The sequence below is a fragment of the mitochondrial genome of Zea mays, assembly GCF_902167145.1.
Source record: "Zea mays subsp. mays mitochondrion, complete genome".
In the NCBI taxonomy this organism is placed as follows: Eukaryota; Viridiplantae; Streptophyta; class Magnoliopsida; order Poales; family Poaceae; genus Zea; species Zea mays.
Genome location: NC_007982.1, coordinates 496,499 through 522,500, shown reverse-complemented (window position 1 = coordinate 522,500; position 26,002 = coordinate 496,499). Strand labels below are relative to the sequence as shown.

The 26,002-nt window shown below is 44.2% G+C and overlaps 7 protein-coding genes across 8 annotated transcripts.

The window, feature by feature from the left end:
- Positions 1–9,765: 9,765 nt before the first annotated feature.
- Positions 9,766–10,326, top strand: orf186 (hypothetical protein). The gene has a single exon. It carries the CDS (start codon positions 9,766–9,768, stop codon positions 10,324–10,326), a length of 561 nt encoding a protein of 186 aa, YP_588420.1.
- Positions 10,302–10,607, bottom strand: orf101-c (hypothetical protein). The gene has a single exon. The coding sequence runs from the start codon at positions 10,605–10,607 to the stop codon at positions 10,302–10,304; it is 306 nt and encodes a 101-aa protein (YP_588419.1).
- A 509-nt stretch (positions 10,608–11,116) lies between these two features.
- Positions 11,117–12,483, top strand: nad2 (NADH dehydrogenase subunit 2; one part of a trans-spliced gene, as the record gives it; the record has 2 gene entries for this part). Coding sequences YP_588266.1 and YP_588267.1 both cover positions 11,117–11,269; positions 12,092–12,483 — 545 coding nt within the window.
- Positions 11,614–11,967, bottom strand: orf117-c (hypothetical protein). Its single transcript has one exon. The coding sequence runs from the start codon at positions 11,965–11,967 to the stop codon at positions 11,614–11,616; it is 354 nt and encodes a 117-aa protein (YP_588418.1).
- A 5,542-nt stretch (positions 12,484–18,025) lies between the features above and the next one.
- Positions 18,026–18,343, top strand: orf105-e (hypothetical protein). Its single transcript has one exon. The coding sequence runs from the start codon at positions 18,026–18,028 to the stop codon at positions 18,341–18,343; it is 318 nt and encodes a 105-aa protein (YP_588417.1).
- Positions 18,344–20,204: 1,861 nt separating this feature from the next.
- On the top strand, positions 20,205–20,552 carry orf115-e (hypothetical protein). The gene has a single exon. The coding sequence runs from the start codon at positions 20,205–20,207 to the stop codon at positions 20,550–20,552; it is 348 nt and encodes a 115-aa protein (YP_588416.1).
- A 4,136-nt stretch (positions 20,553–24,688) lies between these two features.
- On the top strand, positions 24,689–25,504 carry orfX (hypothetical protein X). The gene has a single exon. It carries the CDS (start codon positions 24,689–24,691, stop codon positions 25,502–25,504), a length of 816 nt encoding a protein of 271 aa, YP_588415.1.
- Positions 25,505–26,002: the final 498 nt, after the last annotated feature.

Sequence of the window (26,002 nt, the reverse complement as noted above, 5' to 3'; positions counted from 1 at the left end):
TTTTTCTTTGTCTACTGTGCAAGATACCTCAAGTACTGTCCAACTAATACTTTCCAATTCTGCCTTTCATTGCGAAAAAAAGCTGTCCAAGTATAAGTATCTGTCTTTGCTGCAGCACCTTTCCTCCTTCCATGGATCTCTTCTTCGGGTATCTATGTCTTTCTTTGAGTCAGGCGACAAAGGAAGGTACAACTAAACTGTAGCGGTAGGAATAGACCTTGAATCTGCGATCAGAACAGATCCTCGTTTTCTACTTGCTAAAGGGAAGACTAATGCTTGCTGAACGTAGAAAGAATAATGTGAATGGTACCACTAGATAAAACCAATGGAAGGAAAGTTGTAGAATAAGAAGGATAGGGTTTTCTGTATCTATACCGAAAGTGGAATGTGGCTAGTGTGCTTGGATAGGCCTTTGAAGCTTCCATGTTCTCATATATCTGGCCGGGTATTCAGTGTCTGATCCAACAGAAGGGAAAGCCTACCTCATATAGTATTGCCTTGTAGCTTGCATCTTCGCAGCCTGCTCTTGCCGAGTACTAACTCCATCCCTATTCAGCTTACCTAGAGCCTGCCTGTTGGAGTTGCGTTCTCTACTCTAAATGGGTTCATTTTTGATTTTTAGACACCTTCTCTCCAGCTATATACAGCCTGGATTCATCTACTACAGAATCCAAATCAGGTTCGTTGCTATTGCTTATAGCGATTTGCATCCAATATTGGGGAAGAATCAATATACTTACTATTAATGTCGAATCAGGATCAACTAAGAAAGAAATCAAGTTAAGTATTGGGTGGAACCAGAGCGGAGTGAGCGGACGCGGACTTAGTAGTGTCTGTTTGAGCAGACTTATCTGTATCTGTATCTGCTTATGCTTCTGTTTAGGCTAAGGAACACCCAAAGCTAAGAAAGAAGAATGGTTAGACCGGGCAATAAGAACCAACCGTATCCACCCAAACAAACAGTAAGATCCTGGAATGCTTACACCAATAGCCAGCCACCAATCCTTAGACTTGTGAAACCAGAGAGACAGGTATGAATGAATGGAAATATTTAGAGCTAGTATACGCCGCACAGAAAGCCTTGGACGTTTCAATACTAATCCATTGCTACTAGGATGTATGTTTCCATAGCTGATGGGAGAAGAGGATCCGTTCTAGTGAGTCTTGCCACTCCGACTAGTATAGTAATGGCTCCACAAGTTAGCCCTTTCCTTTCTAAATAGACGACCTGGCTTTCTTTTCTTTGGATTTCCAGGCAGGGGCGAAACCGTATCAACCAAGGAAAGCTAACACCCCGGAATGCTAAGGTATTCATCTGTAAAGTATACGAGCACCCCTGAAAGCAAGGAACCAGTCCAGCTTACTACTTTTCCTTTCTTGATATATGCGCAATTGAGAACCAGGAATGACCCTGAGCCTGAAAAGAAACAGGAACTAGAACCTATGAATCAGGAAACTAGTCTAGTTACAGAAACATAGCCCTAACAAATAGACCCGGATACCTCCCTTAAGATAAGGTTCGAACCCAGGAATTCCATCTCGATTCGGAACTCTTCTATGTCCAAGGCAAGGTCAATATGGACATTTTTGCAGAGGTTTTCCCCTACTTTCTCCGTGTCAACAAGCAATTCGAAATACCTCTTTTCAGAACAGGTCCGAGTCAAATAGCAATGATTCGAAGCACTTCTTTTTCCATTACACCTATTTCGCTAAGGATTTCTCAATGTTGCTCCAATACCTGAGAAGAAAGCTTGCTTCCAGCTTACAACTGATCTTTCCTGGCATGAGATCCCGATTTGCATCACTGTTTCAATTTCCCTATACGGTTCCGTTCCCCTTCTTGTCTTGCCTATGAATCCGTAGTTCCCTCAGATAGACAGGCCTGGCCATCAATAGAAGCAATACTAATCCATTGTTGATACTAGGGCGAATCCAAATAATCCCAAATCCTTGACTTGAGGATCTACTGGCTCTGGCTAATCCCAATCCTGCTTTCATGCTTTCTTTCTTTCTAGTCTACTTTCCTGCTTGACTGTTACACTCAGTGTAGTCTCTATTTCCTCTAGATAGCCTATTCCTGGCACCTTTTAGGAAGCAAGCTTTCCAATGACTAGCCGAAAGGAGAGAGAGGTAGGGATCATGGAAGCGCGAGCTCCTATCATTGGAACCGGAGAAATGGCTAGATGAGAACTGGCATCAAACAACTTGACTTGTCTGTCTCGATGGATAAAGCAAAGCCAGGAACCAGGATAGGGATAGTACGGATGCCTTGCCTACTTACTGGAGGAGTGATGATAGGATATATATGGATGGCCACCCAAACCATTCAACCTAAGAATATTTCCAAGCAAAGATCTGGTGAAACAGCTGTGAAGGAATGAATGGGATACTAGTACTTAAGGAAGGAGATAGAGGGTCTAGTATCGTTCTACTACTGCCTACAGGAAGAAAGCAAAGGGAAAGTCACTACTCCAAAAGCTAAAGAGAAGGTCAGATCCAAGGACATGGATTTGTAGAACGGCTTCCAATAACCGATCATCTAGATGAGATTAGACCTGAGTGAGCAGACTTCTCTGTATATGAGTCGCCTTCCGAGATGGTATTGCCTTGACTCATTCCTTGAATTGACAAGAGAAGTATTTCTAGCCTCTAGTGGCACATGTTCCTTCCTCACGGATATGAGAGACGGTAAGTGCAACTCGAAAGTGTGCTAGCTGTTGTGCTAATTCTTGCTGAGTAGCTGGTTGAAGCCCAGAAGTGGAGGCGAGCCCAGTTCAATCGTGAAGTTCCTCCTTTCGTGGCTTGTCGGCATCATAAGTAAATGAGAGATGATTTCCGAGTGACTGGTGGAAAGGGAAGAACCCGAGAGGGCATATAGATTTCGATTCCTCCCCCCGGCACTAGTAGATACGATATTTCGAGATTGCTAGATAATCTCACTACGGTTCGAATCCTCCAGATTGCGAGTTCCAGAAAAAGAATTTATTTTTTGACTAAAACATCCAAGAAAACGGAATAAGAACGCGCTTACAACGCCGATGAAAGGAACCAGAACAAGTGTATGGCAAATTTCCTTTAGTAGATATTCCAGTGGATCAATAAAAAGAAGGTACTCGTCCTGGTGCACCCGTAGGTTTTGCCCTTTCTAGAATTCATCTACCGTTGTAGGAATCCTCATCCGATGTACGAATCCCGTGGAGGAAAGAAGCTGGTATTTATCGCCTTGATCCCGTGGAGGAAGAATGGAGGCACTTGGCCATAGCTCACGCTATGATCCCGAACCCCAAAAGCCAGATGTGTGCGACCGAGGCGTGATATCACTACGGTTCGAAACTGTTGAGCCCCTTCACCACCCCCTATACGGAACTCTCCCTCTGACTTCCTTCAATCCATCAAGTATTGCACATGTGTAGATTCTCGGGTAAAAAACAGCATTTTGGCTTAGAATGACACTTGCTGCTTCCCGGGTTTTGGCATTGACTCGAGTTAAGTAAGAGCTTACCATCTTTTTCAGATGATAAGTAAATAAGGCCCGTTCTGACGGTTCGTTATCCAGTTTCGAAAAAAGGTGCTTACTAGTGTCTCGTCGTTATCCGGGGGGAGGGTTGTCTCCACTCTAAAGAATGTGCATTGATTTTATTGCTCTAAAGCTCGCCTAACTTATTTGACTTGACAAGAACAGTGGAAGAGAAAGATTCTCAACGTCTAACAGCTGCTTTAGCTTGAATCGGGTTGCGCTGAGTTGAGTGAGTGGAAATGAGTTGAAATATGGAAGCGAGAACAGCTCCGCCGCTTGAGAAGAGACCCAGAATTGCTCATAAAACTCTGTTTCAACATTTTCTGGGTTTAGAGCACATTAGAAATATGGAGTAGGTAATCCGCTTGGTTTCCCTGATTTCTCTATCTTAGATCCGCATACCATACCCGGTTCAGATTGGAAAGCCAAGGTAGTGGCGCTGCTCTTTTAAAAAAAGTAGTGCAGGTCCGTTTGTTTCTGTTTGTGGTGTAGACTTATGGTGGGATACAGCCTCCGGGATGGGTGTGCCAGAGTAGAATGAGATCTTGAATAGCTTGCTTCTTACCATGAGCTTGAAGGGCAGGGATGCGTTCTCTAGATGCGAATAGTTAGAACCCGTTCATCTATCTATCTAACCTTGGTAATGTGAATGGGTTAGGGGTGACGGGCAAGCCAAAGCTGGTAAAGAAAAAGAAGTGGGACGTGTTTTTACCTGTCCTCTGGTTAGTGTCTTTCCAGCATTTATAGCTTTGTTAGCGGGTGGTTAGTTAGTGTTTGATTGAGGCCTAAGCTCGTGTAGCAATGCGGGCTCGCTCATTCAATTAATTATCAAGTTGGGTTTGCTTTTCAACAAATAGCTTCAGACTTTAGCTTCTTACTTATTGTGTGTAGTCCCGTTCTTTGCTTATTTATGGTTATTTGTGTAGTCGAGTCGAGTAGTACGTATCTTACTTTGTTTTTTGTTTGGTGGTGTAGCAAATATAGACTTCAGAGAGTATATATAGAAAGTCTGTCTATCTAGGAGGCATAGTTAGATCGTTTTTCCAATGCATGGTAAGTCCAATGGGCTATTATTTTCTTCTTAAAGAAAGGCAATTACCTAAGTAGAAATAGCACAATCCACTCTATAAGGGCAATGCGCATTAAATTACGTCGGCTGTCAAGGCTTTTTCCGCTTTTTCACTAAATAGTCCTCCCTTGCTATTATTGCCACTCTATATAGCAGTTTGTCTGTAGTATCCCTACGTAGGCTTCTATCTATGATAGCTGTCCTTGCTTTAGTTGGCAAGCAGGCGGGAAAGCTAACTGGTGAACTTGCTGAACATGCTCAAACTGATCATCATCAAGTTGAACGAGCGGAGTACTTTACTTTACACAAGTAGTGGTTTACCAGGAACTCGTATAGTATAAGAGCTAGTCATATAAACTAGTAGTAGACGGTTGCTTCGAGGCGCGCCTTCGGCCTTTTATCGAATTTCATCCATCTTCTCTATGTCATACTTGGCCAGTGACTTCCAGAAAGAGAGCGTATTTCCAGGTCTGATGGATGCGAGCTGCAACACTTCCAAGCCGATTATGGGTGGCTCGCTACACTGTGAGTTCCACTCTACTCTAAGGGAAGGGTAGAGTAGTTGCTAAGTTTTCCACATAGGAAAATGCAAGTGATTGTACGAGATCAGTCAACGAGGCAGGCGCGAAGCGGCAAGGCAAGTGAGGAGTCTTGGATTCTCTATGATGGGCATATCTCACTGAAAACGAGGCAGAGGCGCGAAGCGAAATAGTAGGAGTTATCAGCTAGCACATTTCCCTTTGCTATTTCTCTTTTATCAAGAGATATTTGCTCTATGCTCAGTTTAGAACTCACGTTGTCAAATCCAAAAGAGTATGCAAGAATGTGGCCCCTACCCTAAGAGGATAAGCGTTCTTTTGTGTTCCTAGCTTGTTGAACACAGCACGAAATCAGAAGTCTAAGTGATAGACTGAGCTGGGCTGAGAACATCTGAAGTAAGCATGACCACTAGTTACGTGCTACCCAGTGTGCAGTGCTGAATAGGCCTTAGGGATGACCCCATGGGCATGTACGAAGAAGACTAGTGGGGAACAGCATGTCACCAAAGGTGCTAGCTGACCGGCACTTGTATTATTCATATTTTTTATTCTATCAAGCCGATAGCATAATCATTTTCTAACTAATCAAGTTATGTGACATCTACCGATCCCGTGATTCCGAATCAAGAGATGATTTGAGCAACTCGTGAGTCAAGTAGTATAGTAGATTAGCCCTCGTAAGGCCTCCCACTAGTTAAGTATCCGTCCTAACGTCAGGAATAGAGTAAAGGGACGACCTTTTCTCTCCTTTCCAAGTGCTTGCTCTTTCGTTAAGCATAAACTCAGATAGGCGTAGAATTGGTGTCTGTGTGTTTCATTGGTATGGTACGTAGACCCGGCCCTGTATTCATACGCGAAAGAAAGAGTCGATGATCTTCTAGCTCCGCGCAAGAGAAGATACGATTGAGGCGCGCAGCGAGATCCGTGAAAGGCAAAAGCCAGTAGCAATAAAGTATTCTACACCGTATGTATCGTATTTGTTGCATAAAATCCGTACGTAACCTGAGCCCGTGCCTTAAAAAAAGGGGAAGGATAACTTCGTTCCTCATTTCCATCGTCTTCCGAGAAGCATCTTCTCTCCGGATTATTAAGTTGTTCAACAAGGGCTGATATGGCGGATTGGCTTAAAGAATATGGGATTCTCAGCTCGTGGATCTGTTCATTCATAGCATAGGGGTAGATTAAGCTTTAGAACAAGGATTTGCTCTATAACCCGGGAAAGGAAGCTTCTACGTGAAGTTAGCGAGACGGGTGGTGCCATTTATAGAAAAAGATTGGCTACAATAGCACTTTATGCACTTCACTTTTGGCTATTCTACATGGGCAACAACTAGCCTGGGAAATGGGCTTCATTCAAGTCTTGGTCTTTTCGGATTCACTTATTTACGTGCATTTTCTTAAGGAAAGAGCCTACCTACTCAAACCTGATAGATGGATGGAATGAACCTAGCATAGCGAATTCATGAAGTTGAATATAAGAAAGAAAGCCTACAAGTATAGAAAGAAGTGCTAGTATCCTTCGATTTCATTTCTTCGCTTTTATAGAGCTTTTCCTTTTACCTAATGCCGGCTACCGACAACTCTTGCTATCCAATCCTGACCCATGACCAACCTGTAAGGTGTTCCCTAGTGAACTGAATTTCTGGGAACATAAATAGAAAAATGACTGTGCACTCTAATTTGGTATAAAAATATATGACAACATTGTTGAGCTGTCTATACTCTGACTCTGCATTCAAATGGGGGTAAAAATGCTTGGTGTCCAACCAGATATCCACAGAGAATAGTCAGTATTAGTTTACCATTTTTTAATACATATTTCGAAACCAATTGCATCTCTGGTAACTCTGAAATTACTTGAATCAGTATTGCTATGAGATCCCCTCTCCAGTACTGCATGTTTCCTTGCCGCTCCAGTTGGTTTACTCCCAGAGACATGATTAGTACCACCAGAGCTTGAATCAATCATTCCATCCCCAACTCCTACATCAGAAACAACAGGGTCTATTTCAGTAAGCCTCCACCTATAAACCAAACCATGTTCTTTTTCCAGAGACCCCTCCATTACTACCTCCCCCAGGACATGTCCAGTTCAATTACCATCTATATTCAAAGCACCCGTAAAATCTTGGAGTGGTATCAAAGTAGGATCATCGTTAATCACTTATGGATGCCTACAAACAATATGCTAACTATATATAAGACACCAAGGGTTACAAGTATAGTTACTTTTTTTAGATGTTATTCTCAAGTGCATTGAGTGAAAGCTGTAATTCACTCCTCCTGGGTCCATTTACTTTTAATGATTTTTCAATTTCCCCAAAAGAATAGATGGAGATTCATGCTAATAAAGAATAGCTAAGGAAAAGAAAGGATTGAGGCAAAAGCTCTACATCCCGTGTAAAGAAGTCAGAAAATCTTTATGAGTTTTTAGAATGGAAGCTTCTGACTTTAGATTTCTTTAGTCAGGGAGGAGCTTAGAGCCCACAGAAATTATAACAAGAATCCTATTTATCAGCATAAAGCCCCTCACCGAGCCATGAGGCTGATCCACTGGATTCATTGCAACACCACGAACAATGGGGCGTCTGCCTAATCACCGACTTCAAACGAATTTCCCTCGTGAATGCATCGAGGAACTGAGGACAGGACGTTTCCGATTGGCACGTACTAAACACTTTTCCTGATCCGGTTTAGGTGGGTGGGTTAAGTGCACTTCCCAATCGAAGATTCTCGTCTCGTTTCACTTGCATTTAGTTGAACATTTTAAGTAGAGAAGAGGAAGGAGGCAGGGGAGGCAGATAGGGACATAACTAGTTGCTAAGCCCAGTCAGTAGCTGGAAAGGAGAAGTGAACTGGTTGAGAGGAAGAGAGTCTTTCGAGGACAACAGCGAAGGATTTCAATCAAGAATTTACATAGATAAAGAGTTGATAGTTGATGCTAGTGATGCACAGGGGAAAACGCTACTATGCTCCATGAATTTCGTATGAGTTAGTTATTGGCTGGCGGATCCTCAGCTTTAGCGAGTTCACTCGTAGAAATGTCCGTTTGATTGCTCCTCGGGTGCTTCCTTCTTTCAAATCTAGATTTCCTAGAATCATACCTTCGTCCATTCTTGGCAAGCCTTCTTCTCTGATGGTATAGATGAAGACACCGGATCCCCATCCTTAGCCAAACCTTCAATTCAAGCTAGGGCAACAAAGGTTTCATCAGAAAGGGATGGATGGCCTCCACTCGGGCTTGACCTACTAGACTATCGCTCGAGAAAAGGTTGCTAAAGGTCGTTGTATGCTCTAGTGTGCTAAGTTGCTGATTGCCTTCCAACTAATGGGTTGTGGAGTGCTAGGTACTTGAGTAGGCTTGCTTGCCGCTCTTCCGTCTAAGAAGTGCTTTGTAGCCCAACAAGCAACGGCTGCACTGCGGGAATCCCAGTGAGTAACTACTAAGCAAGAAAACGGATGCGCCTAACGCGCACCGGCTTTCGCGCTAGCGCTCAATCCGTTGCTTGTAGGGAAGAGTAGTGCGTTCCCTTAACTTGGCTAAGTTGAACCGGGCGTCTAGTTCTCAGATGGAAATAACGGTAGTAAGAGCTAGGCAAGCAAAGCAATAGAAGGTGGAAATACTGCACCAAGGATGAAAAGCTAGCAGTTGACCGAGATACCTAGTAAGTTAGGTACTATTATATATATTATATGGTGACCCACATACATTTCTTCTTTCAACTCACTCTTTCTTTGCTTTTATTTAGCAACTACCCTATCTGCCGAGAGTTGACCGACCCTCTTATTTCAAAAGTAAGTGAGCCTATTGCTGTCCCCACTATGTAAGTGAGCCTATTGCCCTACTATCTATGAATGTAGATTTCCTTCTTTCAGTTTACCCCGACTGACTGTATTTCTATAGCTAGCTCTTTGGCAGGCTATTTTCTTTGGAAAATCAGGTCTTGAGGACGAAAAACACGATAAAATGGACTTGCCTACTTTTGCACCGAAGAAACTCATAAGTAATCCAATTTCCGAGGACACGAACGGAAGTAAGCTGTTTTTGGTATTCGTATCGGAATTAGCCAGAAGAAGAAACCATTTTCACTGCCCTTCATTCTTTGGCCTGCCTGCCGGGTTAGGGGAGCTCACAAGTCAACTCAGTTAATCGAGATGGCTATGCGAATGAGAAACTAGAGAATCACCTCTCCTCACTAGAAGCCCTAAAGCTGCAGGGAAAGTTCGGATTTAAGAGTTAGTTGGGTTCAAAAGATAGCTCCTCAACACAACTGAAGAAAGCAAAGAAAGAACCGCGAAAGTCAAGGATGGAAACTCCCTACTAAGCAATTGAAGCTAGCCAGGTGGAAAATAAAGTACAAGTAGGAGTGGCGGGTTTAGTGGAAAAGAGGGAGATCCGGACTCACTTCTACCAATCGAAGATTATCGTATTGTAATTCAAGGCAAATGATAGTCAGAAAATCTACTCAAAATGCAGAAGTTAGGCTTCTTCCGGTTCTAGAGTAGTGGCTTCAAGCTCCAGTCTTAGTTTGACTAGAGATCAAATCGAAAAAGGCTCCCCGTGGACTCTACGCAGGACTTTTTTCTAAGCCTTACATAATTTGAATTTCTCTTGCATTTTATTTTGACTTTAGCTCATCATGTCTCGTTTGGAAGTGATCTGTTCTAAATTATTGGGTAAGTTCTTATTGGGTTTTCATTTTCATGACTTACCTAAAGATATCCTTTTCTTCCTCATTCTGATTTTGGTTTTCGTATCACGGATGTTGGTTCGCGCTTTATGGCCGCGTTGCCCAGTTTGGGCTGCTCGCGTTTTCACTCTGTTGAGTGTAACAACAGCACTTTTTTATTATTCTTCTTTGATGACCACAGCGGAATGGGTAACGAACCTGATCAGAATGCGGGGGGGATCCGCTGCGGGCAACCCCGATGGAACCTCTAGCCCGTCCTCGTCGTTTTTCCAGGGGCTTTCTCGGGAGATACCCGGGGCACCTGTGGAACCTGGGCAAGAGGTGCAGCAGCCGGAAATGGCTTTAGCGGCGCCTAATCCATCGATTCAGCCAACTGATCGGGGAGAGCAGAGCCGTCGAGTGCTCCGCTTGGGCCGGACCAGCCAGAGGACAGCAGTGCACCTTCAAGGCCGCTTACCGAGCAAGATATCAGGACTATGGAACAGTTATTCGATATTGAAGAAGAATTGAAACCAATCATTATTGGTTTTTACAATGAATTGGGGTCGAAGAAAGTGGGCGAGTTGCGCCCACTTGGTGGATGATTTAACTGAGCGCCACGGGGCGGAAAAGATGCCCGAAATCTTACAAAGTTTTAGGGACCCTATTTCGCTTAAATTTATAAGGATTTCCGGGACCTCCGGGCTTCTAAAGGGACGGAAGCTAATCTCGAGAGAGAGGAGATGGGAATGAGACACCTCAGAGGTCCTAGACGGAGATAGGACTTGAAGGCGGAAAGTATGGAAAAACATCTTGTAATGTATTTAACCAGAAAACGCCTTTCGTTTTCCCTCCTTCCCTAGCCGCCTTCCTTAACAAGCCCTCGAGCCGTACATTTTAGAAGAGGCGGTTCGTTCCTATCTGGACAAAGGAATGGATAATCTTTCTATTCTCCGGGCAGCTTATCAAGATCTGCGGGAGAATGGGGAAGGATCCATCTTCTTTTTGGAGGTGGTTTCGCACAACCAGGATTACCTGGATGCACAGACCACTTCCAGGAGGTGCCATGAATTGGCGCAAAGGATCCGATGGGATGGAATCGCCCGCAGCCGTGCTCAGCTCGAAAGGGCTGAGTATGAGCATGCGCTACTATTGTTTCAATATGAAGATCTCAAAAGGGGGCGGGGGCATATTTAAGCATTCCTATTTTAGTTTAGCGGCAAGCGCCTTTATGTGACCTAACAGGACTTTTGAATTAACTCAGTGATTTTGCAGGCAGACGGAGGAGAGGAAATGAAAGCAGAAGAAGTTATCGAAACACATGTTCAATCTTTTTTTAGCGGTTTCCCCAGAGATCTTTCTCATTAACGCAACCTTCATTTTGCTCATTCATGGAGTTGTATTTAGTACCTCTAAGAAAGATGATTATCCACCGTTAGTTAGTAATGTGGGTTGGCTTGGATTACTTAGTGTTGCGCGCCTAGGAGGGCAGCGCGCTTGGGATGCGGAGGAGCTATTATCGCCCAGCTCCCTAACCTAATGCGGCCGGACCGCAGGGAACCTTAGCATGGGGGGACGTCCTAATCCTTTTGCCGCCGCAAGGCTGGCTAATCGTACGCAGCAGGAGCAAGGGAACTCCCCTGGTTCAGGAAGGCACATGAGTCCGAACGCTATTATGAATGTGCGACCGACACTACACTACGTAGGTACCTGTGCATGCAGGTGAGGCGTCGGTCGGTCCTAAAAACGGCGGCAGCTAGCGAGGAGTTAACGACCGGACGTGCTGCAACCTAGGGATCACCAGGCAGCTCTTTCGCTCTATAGGGATATCGGGGGGGGGCATAGCACAATTCTTCTTGGAGGAGGGTTGGTTTGCCCAGGTGACTGATCCTGCCATAATATACTCCCGCCAATTCTATTGCACCGGCAACCGAAGTCGAACATACATACGACGATCTTCATGCGTGAAGGGACGGGAGGAAAGAAAGGGCGGTAGATGATAATGCGAAAGGGCGCCGCGTCTGGGCGGGCGGGCTTGATAGTAAAGCCAAAGAAAGACGCCCCAAGACAAGGTACAACTGTTGGGAAGGGGACATGATCAATAGAACCCGGCTGGATCCGGGCTGGGATAGTGGCGCCCATTCCTAACCAGTTCATAAAAGGTTCGCTCATGCTGGAGGTACTAACCACTTAGTGATCGGTCCGCTAGTTCACGCAAATCCGAAGAAGTTATCACGGACGAGCCACATGCAGGGAAACTTGCACGTGTGGTTCTGGCCGGGCTTTCCTTCGGTATCTAATAACCTTGCTTCTGCTCGCCGCTGGCGCACCTCTCCTAACTATTGCCCATTTATTCTGGAATAATTTTTTTAGGAGGGACAATTTTACATATTTCTGCCAAATCCTTCTATTATTAAGTACGGCTGGTACCATTTCGATGTGTTTCGATTCTTTCGAAAAAGAGAGGTTTGATGCTTTTGAATTCATTGTATTAATTCCACTTCCTACTCGCAGTATGCTCTTAATGATCCCGGCTCATGATTTAATTGCCATGTATTTAGCTATTGAGCTTCAAAGTTTATGTTTTTATGTGATCGCAGCATCAAAAAGAAAGTCTGAATTTTCCACGGAAGCCGGCTCAAAATATTTGATCTTAGGTGCATTTCCCTCTGGAATATTATTGTTCGGGTGCGACCGGACTACTACCGATCAATTTTTGGAAACTTCTTTATAGACTTGTAGAGACCCTCTATGTAGTTGTAATTCTTGGGCAATCGATCTACTTTCCCCATAGCCCTAAGGCTGTGTCTCGATCTCCTACGTGCGAAAGATAAGATACGGGAGACGGGGTCCTATGGTATGGGTCTTCGACCCTTGGTCTAATTCCACGACGGAGAGTCGGCGTGGCGTAAAGTGAAGATTGGGGGGAATAGAGCGAAATCCCCGTCTGGGGTATTCCGAAGGTGTAACCTAGGCAACGAAAAAGGGGCCCGATACTTCAACTAAAGGAGCGACCTGTTGGTTCACCAAACCCCGACCCAGTGTCACACGTTCTCCAGGTCCGAAGGGATCCAGTGCCCAACTACCGACTCCTCCCGGAATTGCGTTATCGGAGCCGAGCCAGGAATAGCCGTTAGTGGACACCTACCACTTTTCACCGGTTAGAGAGGCCCTCTTTAATACATTAAGAAAATATGTTCACAGGGGCCAGAAAGACTCGGTCATAGGAACTTCAACCACCTACGCGCTGGTAAACGAAAACCACCTCGACCGGATCTACCGAACGAAGAAGGCCGCCCGAATTAACACGCCAAAAGGGCCACCAGCTTTCCCCAAAAAAAGGGGAGATCCGCTGCTTACTGCTCACGGAAACATCCGACCTTATCGTCAAGTCGTCTGCCTATCTTTCTGATCTCATTCGTTTTCCGATCGCATAAAAAGATCAAAAAAGAAATGTGAGAATGTAGTTACAGATGTGAAAAAAGTAAATATCTCTCTGTCTGTGTTCTTAAATCATTCATTGGATGATGTGCGTTTCATCAAGTATGAACTTCTTTCTTTTTTTTCTATGCAATTTAAGTACCGGATCGACATCCATTTATTTCAGTGCCCTCATCCGCTCCGCGTGTATGTCTGTGTGGCTCTGGAAGGCCTTACTTTACTAATACTAACAGGTAGGGCGCGTTACTTTTTTTCTTTTTTTTCGCATGTTTAGATTATTTACTTGCCCTTTCACTTTTTCTTCGGCTGTCACCAACTTTGTTCAATGCTAGTCCCTAACCCATGAATAAGGGCTCCGCTGGCTACCGGGTTCAGAGAAGTTTGTAAGCTCTTTCTCTTTTTTTGTTTTTCGCCACCTCCTCCGTTTAAGGTCTTTAATTCGATTCGGCATTAGCTTCGTTAGAGAAAGCCATGCGTGAACTACAAAGCACGGGATCCTGAACACCACGAAAGAAAGCGTACTACTTTTCAATAAGGTCCGACTTACTTTTCAGAGAGGAGAGACATGAACTTGTTTTAGGCGTAGAAAAGGTATGAAAGATTTCTTGAAAAGAGGTAGGGACTGGTCTCGCTGCTAAGGGAGAAGGAGACCTCTGTCGGAGCAAGCTAAAGAACCCACTTTAGATCGTCGATTTCAGGTAAGGCACTCGATCAAGCCTATACATCCGGGAATTTCGCTCCAAACCAAAGACGACTTGCTTTGCTGCATTTCTGGCTTTACTTTATTTTTTTTTGCGAAAGAAAGGCCATATGATCTACTTTCTGGTGCCGGTCCCTTCACAAAGATAGCCCCTTCTTGCTCTTATTCTTATTCGGTGGAATACAATAGTTCTGAAGCTCCTTTCTTTCAAGTGAAAGTTGCCTATCTTTGCTTTGGAATCCAATCCAGTTGAAAACAAACAATTGCCCGATGGAAAAGTCAGATGAAAGGCAAGGAGTGTAAACCACGTACGAGCGAGCGCAGAAAGCGAAATGTTTTGCAGCGAGTCAAGCGTAATACGATCAAAAGGAAATGGGGTCAATGCTAAAACTCAAACAGTTCCGCAGAGGGTTGAAAGAGCGAGCTACATTCTTTCATAGAAGACAGAAAAAAAGAGGACTGATGCTTTCTTACTTCATCTTAATATAGGGATGCTTTATGTAGCTTCCAATAAATAGGAAACAAGATGACCCATGGGGCACTCAGTGACGTATCTAAACCGTCTATCCAGTACTGGCTTTTCACACTCGGGAATAGAAACTGTCGGCACTTGAAGATGAACGAAGCGAAATTACCCCCCCAAAAAGCCCTTAGACCCACCTTGGTGGGGACTGACTGCTCTCCCCTACGAAAGTAGCATCGCGATGCAGAGATCAACAACACATATTCGCATACCATGCTTATCTATTGATGTCGCAGATCAGCGGCAACTCCCATACTAAGTATGATGTCGCATATCGGTTGTCTAACTAGAAGGGTGGAACCTTTTCTTTTTAACTAGTCTTAAAGTGGATGTCGCAGCCTTGAGTTCTTTTTATTGAATTCGCGAGATTGAAAATTAGGATTGAATGAATAACCTGGAGATATATTCCTTTTCTCAAATAGTTCTTTAAGGGGCCTCTCTCTATCCTTGGCTTATTCAATAGAGCTTTCCTTCTTTTCATTATTCGATACTGCTGTGAGATACTACGAGAGCTCGTAGGCAATATGAGATAGAGCTGACTAAGAGAAAGAAGTAAGCGGATCTTGCAGCTGTTTTCATTCCTTTATTTAGGTCTTGAACCTATTAAGTATAAGTAGAAGATCAAGCACTGATCTGATGGATCAAATGCTTTCACTACTCGATCAAGGGCTTCCCAAAAGGCCTATTTACTAACTTCTCTTCGTTCCAGATTTCCGAATCGTTTTTTTAGTCATGTTAGCACCACGCTTCGCTTTCCGATATCTGGTATTATGGCTTTGCGCAGACTGACCACTACCTGTATCGGCGACTCAATGTGAGTGTGTCGGTCACAGCCCAATCGAGGGCATACTTTCTAATCTTTCTTTCGGCCATTCATCTTGCACTGCGTATTTGGATCCGATCCCTCCCTTATTTTAGCCAACATCCTATTAAGATTAAGATCTGCAATTTGCAAATATGAGAAAAGTGGACGCTGTACTTGTCTGAAAGCGGAAACTAAGATGAAGAGCTTATTCTCATTACTGGCTTGCTGTCCTTACTTTACTTTACTTAACATAACTTTACTTAACATACGCGTTTTCGTTATGGACAAGCTCTCCTTCTGTGCGCATCGATCGACCGACGTAGGGATTTGCATGGGGCGTTGCGCGTCGCGTCGGAGATTGTCAGACAATAAACGTTTCAATGGGTGTAGGTACAGGGGGAGGGGGTGTGGCGTACGCCACTTACTTTCTGGTGTGCAGGATGCACTTCCCACATGATTGTACAGTAGGCGTTGGAGCCCTCATCTGTAGGTACATGGAGGTGATCGCATATGCGGAGCAGCTTCCTTCGAGATGCCTTTGACCCGGGACCTACGCACGAGAGCGTTAACATCAAGGACGGAAGGATTCCCATGCATGATGCGTACAACTCTAATCGCGAAGCGAAGTAAAAAAAACAAACCGATGAAAGGAGAGAATGCGGGAGACAGAATGATGTCGGGCCAGCACAAGAAGTCAGACTAAACAACCCATTCGACGCGTCGGGGGTACTCGACCACCGGGAGATAGGGATTTAGTGACTTACCAACCAACCAGACATTGAGGGCAAGACATACCATACAAATCACGGCTTCGGCTGCTGTAGTCCTCTAGCCGAGCCAAGCCACTACTAGCGTGTGTGTAATTCATGGCAGTTCACTATTTTTTTTGTTATGGAGCTATTCTCTTTCTTTTATTTTTATATAGTATAGAGAGCGGTAAGTTAGTGCTGTTCTAAGGATAAGGAAAAGGAAAAGGAAGTGGTAGCTGTTCCAGTACACAAAGAAGGGAGATTTGTGTAACCCGAGCTCTTTGATCAAGACGGTGTGGCCAAAGTCAATCCTTTGAGAAAAAAGTCATTTATTTTCGTTGGCTATAGTGATCAGCACAAGGGGTACTGCTGTTATGATCCCCGCACGTCTCAAGACATGTCACATTTGATGAAACACGATTTGCCTCGCTACCCCATGCGCCTCTTCTCGGGGAGAGATACACACACGCGCGATGACTGCTTTGCCACCGCCCACTCTATGTGCTCCGATTAGCGTTCCGACGCCTGGCATGGCAGTGCACACGGCTCAGATTCGGTTGACCACGCTCACATCCGCTTCAGACATAAAGGACCATTGAGGTCCGGCCCTATCGTACTGGAAGTCCCATGCTTTTCGTTTTTCTTCTCGTGCGTTAGGATTGAAACCTAAGCTAATTAAGCTACTATCTCTGGCTCTGGAGAATGGTATCCGTTCATTTCTGCCTGTCCATAAGCGTATATAGGATGAAGTCTAAACGAATCAACGAAAATTACGGTTAAGGCATTTGAGAATATTAGCATTGGGCACTCTAACTCGAAGGAAGAAGCCGAAGCCAGTCCAGTAGCTCGAACTCTGACTATCTACGAAAAAGATGGCATTCTCCCTTAATCTGCCTTGTTTTGAGAAGCGGGGAGGTAGTTTTGTCAAGCTCGTTAAACGCAACGACAGTCAAGGCTAGGAAGATTTCCCAGGCCAGCCAACAAAGTGGGATATTCTTTGGAAGAAAGCCTGTATTGTTTGACAAGATCTTTAGGTCGGTCTCAACACGTTGGCATCTTCTATTCCTGACTCATTGGGGATATTATGCCTTTTGCTTGTCAGAAGTAGACCGACGATACGGACTAAAGTAAGTCAGATCTCCAAATATTTCATCATACTCAGTCCTGAAAGAACAAGCAAGGGATGAGCGCACGCTGGTAGTAGAAGGAAGCGGAGATGGAGGCAGCTAGGCATCAGTTTGAGTTCGAGATCGAGACCAGCTTCAGCCACTATTGCTAGGACGGGCTTACTTAGACTGAGAACAGAGATTCTTTTCTCTGCTATGCTACTTTCCTCTTTCTTCCCTGAGGGCATTCCTTTCCTGAACATAGAGCCAAACAGTCTTGCCCGGAACCCCCGATTCCTTCCCTTCTTGAAGAAAACGATACCGAGAAGGCAATAGCACTTGAAAAAATGAAAATACCGTCAGAAAATATTCTATTGCTATTCGGGAGAACACAGGCTTCGAATACTGCCCGGCCATGCTACTCTGTTTTGGTTGAAGTACCTTCTGACACTGCTGATTCCATCTTTATATCGTTCGAGCTAGCCCCATGACTTCTTGGTCGAGCGCAGCTCTTGTTCGATTTATCTTTCTTTGATCGAGCGCAGCGAGAAGCAAGTCTGGCGAACCTTGTGCTAAAATTCCTTCTTTTCTTTCTTTCTTGGTTTTGGATCGGTTTGTTAAAGGTGGGAAAGGTTTGTTTACAAAGGCATGACTCAACTGCTGCAAACTTATCAGGATTGTACCTACCGTGAAATTCGTGCCGCATGGCAGTCTTGCATGTAAAAGGTGGTGGTGGTTATCTATCAGGCGGGAAGCGCCAAGCCTATCACGCGGGAAAGACCCCTAACCTACCACCAACTTACCTTCCAACCAAGCCCTTCGATCCCGCGCTGCTGCTGGGTATATAATCTCGGTCCTCCCCTTACTTTGAAGCCTACAGCTCCACAATTCGTTTTCCTGTAATTAATGGCAGGAATCCAAAAGATACTGTTTTTTCTTTTTCTTGTCTTTTTTCTGCTTTTTCATGGCATCGAAGCTACGCGAGGGAAAGCGATGCTGCCCACTCTGCCGCAAAAGGGGGCGGCTTTCTTCTTCCCCAAAATGACAGTTCCACCATCACAGCATGCAGCAAAATTCTGTGGAGAGGCTGCACAGCAAAGCGCCTTGTGCCATCCGGCGCTAATCTTCTACATCACTAGGTTAGCGGGACCTGAAGAAAGACTAAGTCCGTCTGTCGAAAGCTCAGTTGTTGGTTTGGTGATACTAGTGCTTTCTAGTGTTTGAGTTGTTCAGGAGTCGTTATAAGTCAGATTACCTCATTGTAACGCAGGTGTCCCCTGCTTTCCTTATTTCCTTTTTTATTGTATGAACTTTGGCTTTCTTAATAAAGCTGGGCGTCTATCCTGAGTGTGAGCATTCATAGTTGTGAACTTGTGATACTATTGTTTAACTTGCTGCAAAGACTACTTTTACTTGCAATTGGTTCATAAAATGGTCTGGTGCTTTAGGAGGTCTGCTCCCACAATTACTTATACTTAAGATCTAGTGCTGTTCTAAAGTCTAAACCAAGGAGCAAATGATATCTGTAGTTAGCAGTTCGTGCGGCTCATTCACCTTGGATGGATCGGCTGGTCCTGGCATTCTTTTGACACTGGACACTCAAGGAGGTGCTTGCCTACTAAGAACTAGTCCCACTGTCTATTACTCGGGTGCTGAGGCAACTAATAAGAAAGAAGCTTGGGGAGGAATCCATTAGCTATCTTCACTAGACGGACACAGATGGCGCAGATTTAGGCAAGGATTTTTTGAGAATGATTATTAGCCTTCTTAGAATATCCGCCTATATTAATAAAGAGTTTGAGATTGACCACCCACAAGACAAGAGTTTGACCACGGGGTAAGGTTACCATTCCCAAAGAAAAGACCAGTTACGGACTCTACAACATAAAAAAAGAGGACTGAATCGGCGATCCTTCGAATAGTTTACTCGACCTTCAATTCAAAGTCTTGTTCATCGCCAAGTAGGCTTCCTGAAAGGCGGACAGGGCAAGCAAAGTAAAGAAGTTAGTACTTCGCTACTGGACAAGGCTATTATTACAAGTCCAAAAAATACGTTACTCACTGGAGCGATGATTGATTCAAATTTGCCTAAAGATCGTGGATTTACATAGGCGGCTCACAAGGGAAAAACAAGGTTAAATGCCCCAGGGATTACAACCAAAGTTTCAGGTGTGATCTTACAACCCCTACTAAAGCAATAGGACTCTATTTCCAACTGATGAACTGTGTAGTGGAACTACGGGAACTAGTAAGCCTATAAGTGAGAGTGATTCTTTCCCCAAAATTCAATAAGCTATAAAACTTCCTTGGTTCCAATCCAATTCATGATAAAAGGAATATCATATCATATCATATATAGTAAAGCAACAATAATGAAACGTGTGCGTTATAGTATAGTATAGTATAGTAAAGGCAAATTCCTTTGCCAACGCCTACGTCTTGCTTTCAGTATCATATATTCAGTAGACTAGACTTTTCTATGTGAATTCAAAGAATATCCTATCTAATAATGATTTCACTCTAGATGAAGGCTATTCCTCCTGTTATAGCTAAAGCAAAGCAACCGTGTCAAGTTTTATTGTCCCGCTATTTCAGCGGAGCCTATCCCTCCTAATGTGTTACATCCTGGCCATCTTTTGCTGTCCAAAATCCTGGCTGAGGTAGGTACAGTGTCTGTTCGGCTCGGCAATCCAAGATTAGCAGAAGTAATAGGTGGGGCTTATATTATAGTAAAGAAAAACTACTTGAATAAGCGCTCAGCCGGCAGAGAGAAAAGGAAAGTAAATGGGATGTTCAAGTAGGTAGCGAGTTCATCACCGGGGATGTCTGTACTAAAGCAAGCAAAGACCTAGTCTGCTTTGAATTAAGCATTTCAGTGTGGAATTCGCCTAACTTTCAATCTAGAAACTAGTGAAAAGCTAGCCGACTATTTCAAACGAGTAAAGATAAGCAGCAAAGCCAGGAAATACAGTAAGCGAGGAGGAGTATTCATGTCTCTTTCTCCCACCAACGTAATACCCGACAGCGCGTAGTCAAGTTCACTTTCTCATAGCCTATTCGTTCACACCAGATCTCGACCGAGTGAATGAGAAGGAGTTTCATCACGCTCGCCCAAAGCGGATTTCCCCCGGTCCGCGTGCACATTGAATTCATAGGGGGCTTCAATATCTCTTCAATTAGCCCATCCCGTCAAGCCCTTATTCTTCCGATGTCTCTCACGGAGAGTATAGAAGTTGGTCCTTTATTAATTAGTAAAAGCAAGCTATCGCACTGGGTAGCTACTCCTTGTTGGGTAGCCCCTCGGATATGGTATATTGTAGGTCTCCAGCGTTGGCGCACTTCTTCTTTCGACAGAATCTCTCTTCTCGAGTGTTGCTGGTACTTTGAATACTTATTTCACCCTTGGTACTGGATAAGAAGGCTATGTATGTAGTCGTACTACACCAGTGTTTAATAACAAATAGCATATCAAATTGATCCGCATCTTAACTCCAATCTTATTATTATTAGTAACGTATCCGTGTTCTTTCTTTACTGCGAACTACTTTATCAAGTCTTGGTAAAGGAGCTACTGTGGAAGTCCCAATCCCAAGTAGGACTCTGTGTCTTTTCTTAAAAGAAAACCAGCGGGTACAATTCCCAATCTAATAGAATATTATAACTCTTGTACAGTGGGGAAGGCTCATCTCAACGGAACCCTACCCTAACCCTAACCCTAACCCTAACCCTAACCCTATAGTACAGTACCCTGTGTATAGAGTAATGCGAAGTCACCTTGGGCAAGTACAAGCATTCATTCTATCCGTAAGCTAAGGTAGTGAAAACCTTTATTGTGTAAGCAGTCGTAAGTCGGTAGGTGTGTGAATCGCAGTATGCTTAACAATGTCAGGACGAAAACTCTAAGAACCAGCCAGAGAATATTAAGTTAGTAAAATAAGAGGAGTGTCCGAAGTTGCCCTCCATTCTAGTGGAACCATCTAAGTTGACTATTCAATTAGTGGGCTTCTTTCACTTGAGTTTCTTCTGTTTACGGAGATCCTTAATCTTGCTGTATCATCGTCCTGGCACATAGCTAGTGCGGCTTCAACGTCTTCTATTCTAAGCCGTGGGAAACTTCAGTCTGAAGCGGAGATACCTAAAAGCGGCGTATGGACGCTTCTTCTAGCGCCGATAGGACAACCATAATTTTGCAAACTGGCAGCTATCAAATTGACCACACCTGATCGGAAGCGCTTGCTCCACGTTCTTTCCTTTCAACATATCGGGGCATAGGAGGCTGGTCATCTTACACACTTTTCGGGAGACGGGTGCCATGCTCTTCTTCTGTTTCAATGCCATGCACCGCGTAGTACTGCGCGTAGCCTCTTATTCTGTTCGTAATTTTCTTCAAACACAGGTTCAAGGTCGAGGGCACCATTCGGTTTTCACGTAACCAAGGTCCCGGGCTCGGTAGGAAGTGTCGGCGTCAATGACATAGAATTTGACCAAGGTCGGAAATGAACCGAATTGCATGGGCAGTGTAATTGCCCCCAGAGCTTTCTGAGAGTTTTGATTGAACCCATGGACCCTATAGACTTGCGCTCACTCAATGTCATTTGTGATTTTCTTCAAAGGGAGAATGTTTATGTTTGTAGACAACCTGGATCCACCAACTTAAGTGAAGTTAAGCTCCGTGACATACAAGGGTTTATTATGATTAGCAGATCCGTTTATCAGGTCCTCATCCTCAAAGGTAATGGTCGCTACTTGGTCGATGTGCATTGTTTCCATCATCTTTCTTTCGGGGCTTTAAATTCCTCTGGTTTTTCTAGTGCTTGAATGAGGACTTCTCGTAATTCCCGCGACAAATGATTTTGCATCGAAAACGCTAAGAAGTGCGGCGAGCACATCCCTCTATTGGCTCTTTGACCTGTTTTATCATCTTTTTCAAATAAAAAAGTCCTTGCTTTGATTCTTAGCCTCTGTATTCGCCTTGGGCCTTTCGGCGTAGAGAACGAATCCTCTGTTGCAAGAAGAAGGGCAATGCCGATTGTAAGGTTAAGTATTACGTACGTCAAAACCAGTCAGTGACTCATTTAAGTGTTGTGCGAAAAGGTAGCCTTTTGGCAACTGCAACCATCCATAGCGAGCGACGGAAGATCAATAGGCTGTTTTTTCATAAGTTGATAAAAGGAGAGAGCAGCTTAATGAGAGAAGTAGCAGTGAGGGCGCTAAGCAGGTGTCAAGTTAATTGGTCTGAGAGCCAAGCCAGCTTTCAATTTCAAGTAGTAAAAAGCAGGCATTAAAGTAGGTGAGTAAGTCAAGTTCTCTATATGCTTGAAGCTGATACGCGCCTTTGTTGCCTTCTGTCTTCTTCCCTTTGGTAGTTCTGTTTCCAGCTGAGGAATTGGAATAAATAAGTAAGGCTAACTAAAAGAGAGAAGAGGGTCTACAGTCATTCTATCTCAACACTGAAGAATAAGACGTCTATCCTTACTCTTGCATTAAATAGAATAATCAGAAAGGGAGGGGAGTATAGATAATATAATATAAGGAAGCGCTATATACAGAATTGAATCAGTAAAAGTGGTTTGTGCGCATTCGTTATTTGTTCGTTATTCGCGTGACTGACCGGGTATCCTTATTTGCCTTGGTCCCCACAACGAAGTTCCTCCATAGAGAACCCAACTGCACAGCACCATCGCAAAGGTTTCTTCGTAACTCGCTCGATTAGTCTCACTCAAGAGAACTCATCTACACGGAAGGTCTTTTAAGTGCCAGTTGTACCCGCACAGAAGTTCTGCGCCCTCAACCAGGATGCCTCCTGCAGTAGCATCACAACGAGTCTCACCATGGACAGCTCGCCAGTCTTCTTGCATCAGCCACACCTAATTACAAATGACCTTGGCCTCTCCATGCTCGTCATTTACATTTAAACTGCACACCCCCTTGTTGAGGTCTTACTCCAACGGTACGGCCTCTAGCACATGACCATTCCTCACTCAAGTCATCGACACCCTCGTCGATGTACGTGTTGAAAGAATAAATTCCACTATCTCTCAAACGAAATGAGGTTTTTGAACTCCTATATCACAGAGTTTCATTGATGCCAAAGGGGGTTTTCCTCAAACGCGATTGGAACCAGAATAGGCTGCAAGAATGAAAGAGTAAATCTATCTTAGTCAAGGCGCTCGCTCTGCCACAAAGGGAGGAACTGGAGGAAATTCAGTGTGAGTTGTTGACATCAACCTTTCGCTTCTCGGCAATGTTTCGGTCGTTCATACCAAAAGCGAACAAACCGGGAATGTTTCGACCTATAACTCAACCTGCGGAGAGAGATAGGATCGTAATGGAGGGCTAGGACTAGCCCACTTATTTAACCTGTTATTTGATCCTCTATTTTCCGTGCATTCGCATGGATTTCGGCCGAGACGGGGCGCTATCACTCTTTTCCAGGAAGTCAAACGTTGGCCTACGGTCAATAGAGTCATAAAAGCAGATATCAAAAGCAAAAGCTGTTTTGAAAAAATATCTCATCCTTGAGTTTCTGAGAAGCTAAGTAGGCGACAAGAATGAAATGCTCATCAATCAAATAGCTGCTTTTTTTACGGCCCCCATCTTCGATTCGAGGGCAAGATCTATTCCAATAGGGAATTCGGCATTCCCCAAGGTAGCTCCTTACTGGTAGTCCTTGGTACCTGTACACTCTTATCTTTGGAATACTCGATATTACGTACAAACTTCAATTTTGTATTTGAACCGGAAAATCGGAGAGAAATGGAAATATTAAAGAAAGTAAAGAAAGATAGGTGAAATGCCCGCGGGTTAGCGAGGTTGGTCGGCATACTATATAGATAGTGGTTTGTTGGCTTCATCTCTAGGTTGGGATGGCTTTCCTTCTGTGTATCGAAAGCTGGAATTGGAAGTCGAAAAGTTGGGATATACGGGGATAGTTTTATATTGTCAATAAGCCTTCCTGCCCCTTGGTCAGACAAGGAAGTTCGAAAGCAGATCGATGGAAGTTGCTTGTTCGAATCATATCTCGGAGATTAGCTAGAGTAGGCGTTGGCAAAGACGTGATGTGAAGCAACCAATGAAAGAAATGGCCCCGGTGCTGAAAGTTCTACCTGAGTGAAAGGATCGTTCCCATTCTATCTATGATATAGTTTATGATTCAAGAAAGCATGGTTGGAGTTCTTCTATTGACGAAGGGAAGAGGACGGTCTTACTTTTCAGAGATACCTGACTTAGTGGACTGGTCATAGCGGAAGGTCAGAGGTGGGAAACAAGGAAACAGAGGAAATGCTTACTGGGACATAGCCTTCGGTACGAGTGGAAGGGAAGAGGATTGCTTGTGTTATGAATGGGCTATCGAACTTGTTTTGACATATTATCATATAGAAAGAGGATTGATAAATTGAGGAATCAACTCACTCATTTTTCCTTGGAATTCATCATCATTTTTTTATATCTATGTTCGGAAAAGGGAAGATAGCCCAGTTGAGAAATGCAAGGCTGACAGATGTCCCACTGTGCCATGACACAACGGATAGCGGACGGAAGCGAGGAAGGGGGAACCCTACCGACCGCATGCCGAAAATGCATTTATCCTTTGAATTACTCATTGAATGGAATTTCGCACCGGAAACTTTTCTAGGAGAAGTTCGAATCCGTTCCGTTCGGATATTGATCGGTCTTGGTTTGACATGGTTTACGCGTTACTGGTTCCCGGAAGAGTCAATTTCTCCATTAGCTAAACCCTTTCTTACCCTACCTTTGGACTCGTATTTTGTTCGTACACAATCAACGGAGGCCCCCCCGACATATGTTGCAACGTCTTCAATAGCATGCTCTTACTTCGTCTTTCCCTTAATAAGTCATCAAATTTGGTGCTTTTCGATCCCCAGTTGCTATGGGGAACAAAGGCAGAAATACAATAGATTCCTCCATTTAAGTGGTTCTCGCTTCTCCTTGTTCCTGTTCCTAACTCCTCCCCGGGTAGTTCCCAATGTTTGGCACTTTCCATACTTCGTGGGTGCAACATCAACAAATTCGCTCATGATCAAGTTACAACCTAAGATCTATGACTATATTATGTTAACTGTTCGTATTTTGTTCATTCCATCGGTATGCTCCCAGGTACCTGTAATTGTGATCTGTTTGCCAGAACCAAGGGGTCTTTCTGTGGAAACCTTCACGAGCAATCGTCGTTTTTTGATGGTTTTTCCGCTTATCACAGCAGCTCTTTCCACACCTCCGGATATCTGGTGCCAAATCGTCGCCCCTTTCCTTATATATTCGATAATCGAGTTTGCTATCTTTGTGGCATTGATTGTACAAGTTCGTGAAGAGGGCTGGACGAGTAGAATGAGGGAAAGCGGCTCGATCGAGAAAAAAGAGGAGTAGACCAGCCCCCCTAGAACTGAAAAAAGTCACTATCAATGAATTCCCGAGCAATTCTAAACCAACATATGCGATTCATTCCCGTAATGATTATAACAAACAAACAGCAGACTCCTTGCCTTATTTTCGGGATGAGTGATACATCCGGCGAGCGCCGGTGAAGAACGCAAGCAAAGCTGGAGCTCGGGCATTGAACTATTCCATCAAGCAAGAGAAAGGAGGCAAACAGGGTTGAAGGCCTGGGGAGCGAACCGAAAGCTCAGCTTTGCGGACTCTTCCTTTATTTAGTATAGGCAAGTCAGTACCCTCAAGTAAACTCCCTCTCCCCATACCGATCGAGTACTAAAGCTCTATCCTATTTCTGTTCGATCAAAGCGAAATAGTGGCTTGGCTGTCCGACGCTTGATTCTCCAGGTTCGGTTTATCCACGCTTTGTTTTTAGATATCGGTGCTCAATGCTTGTGACCGCCACTCTTCATAAATAGCTTTAGCTCGGGTTGA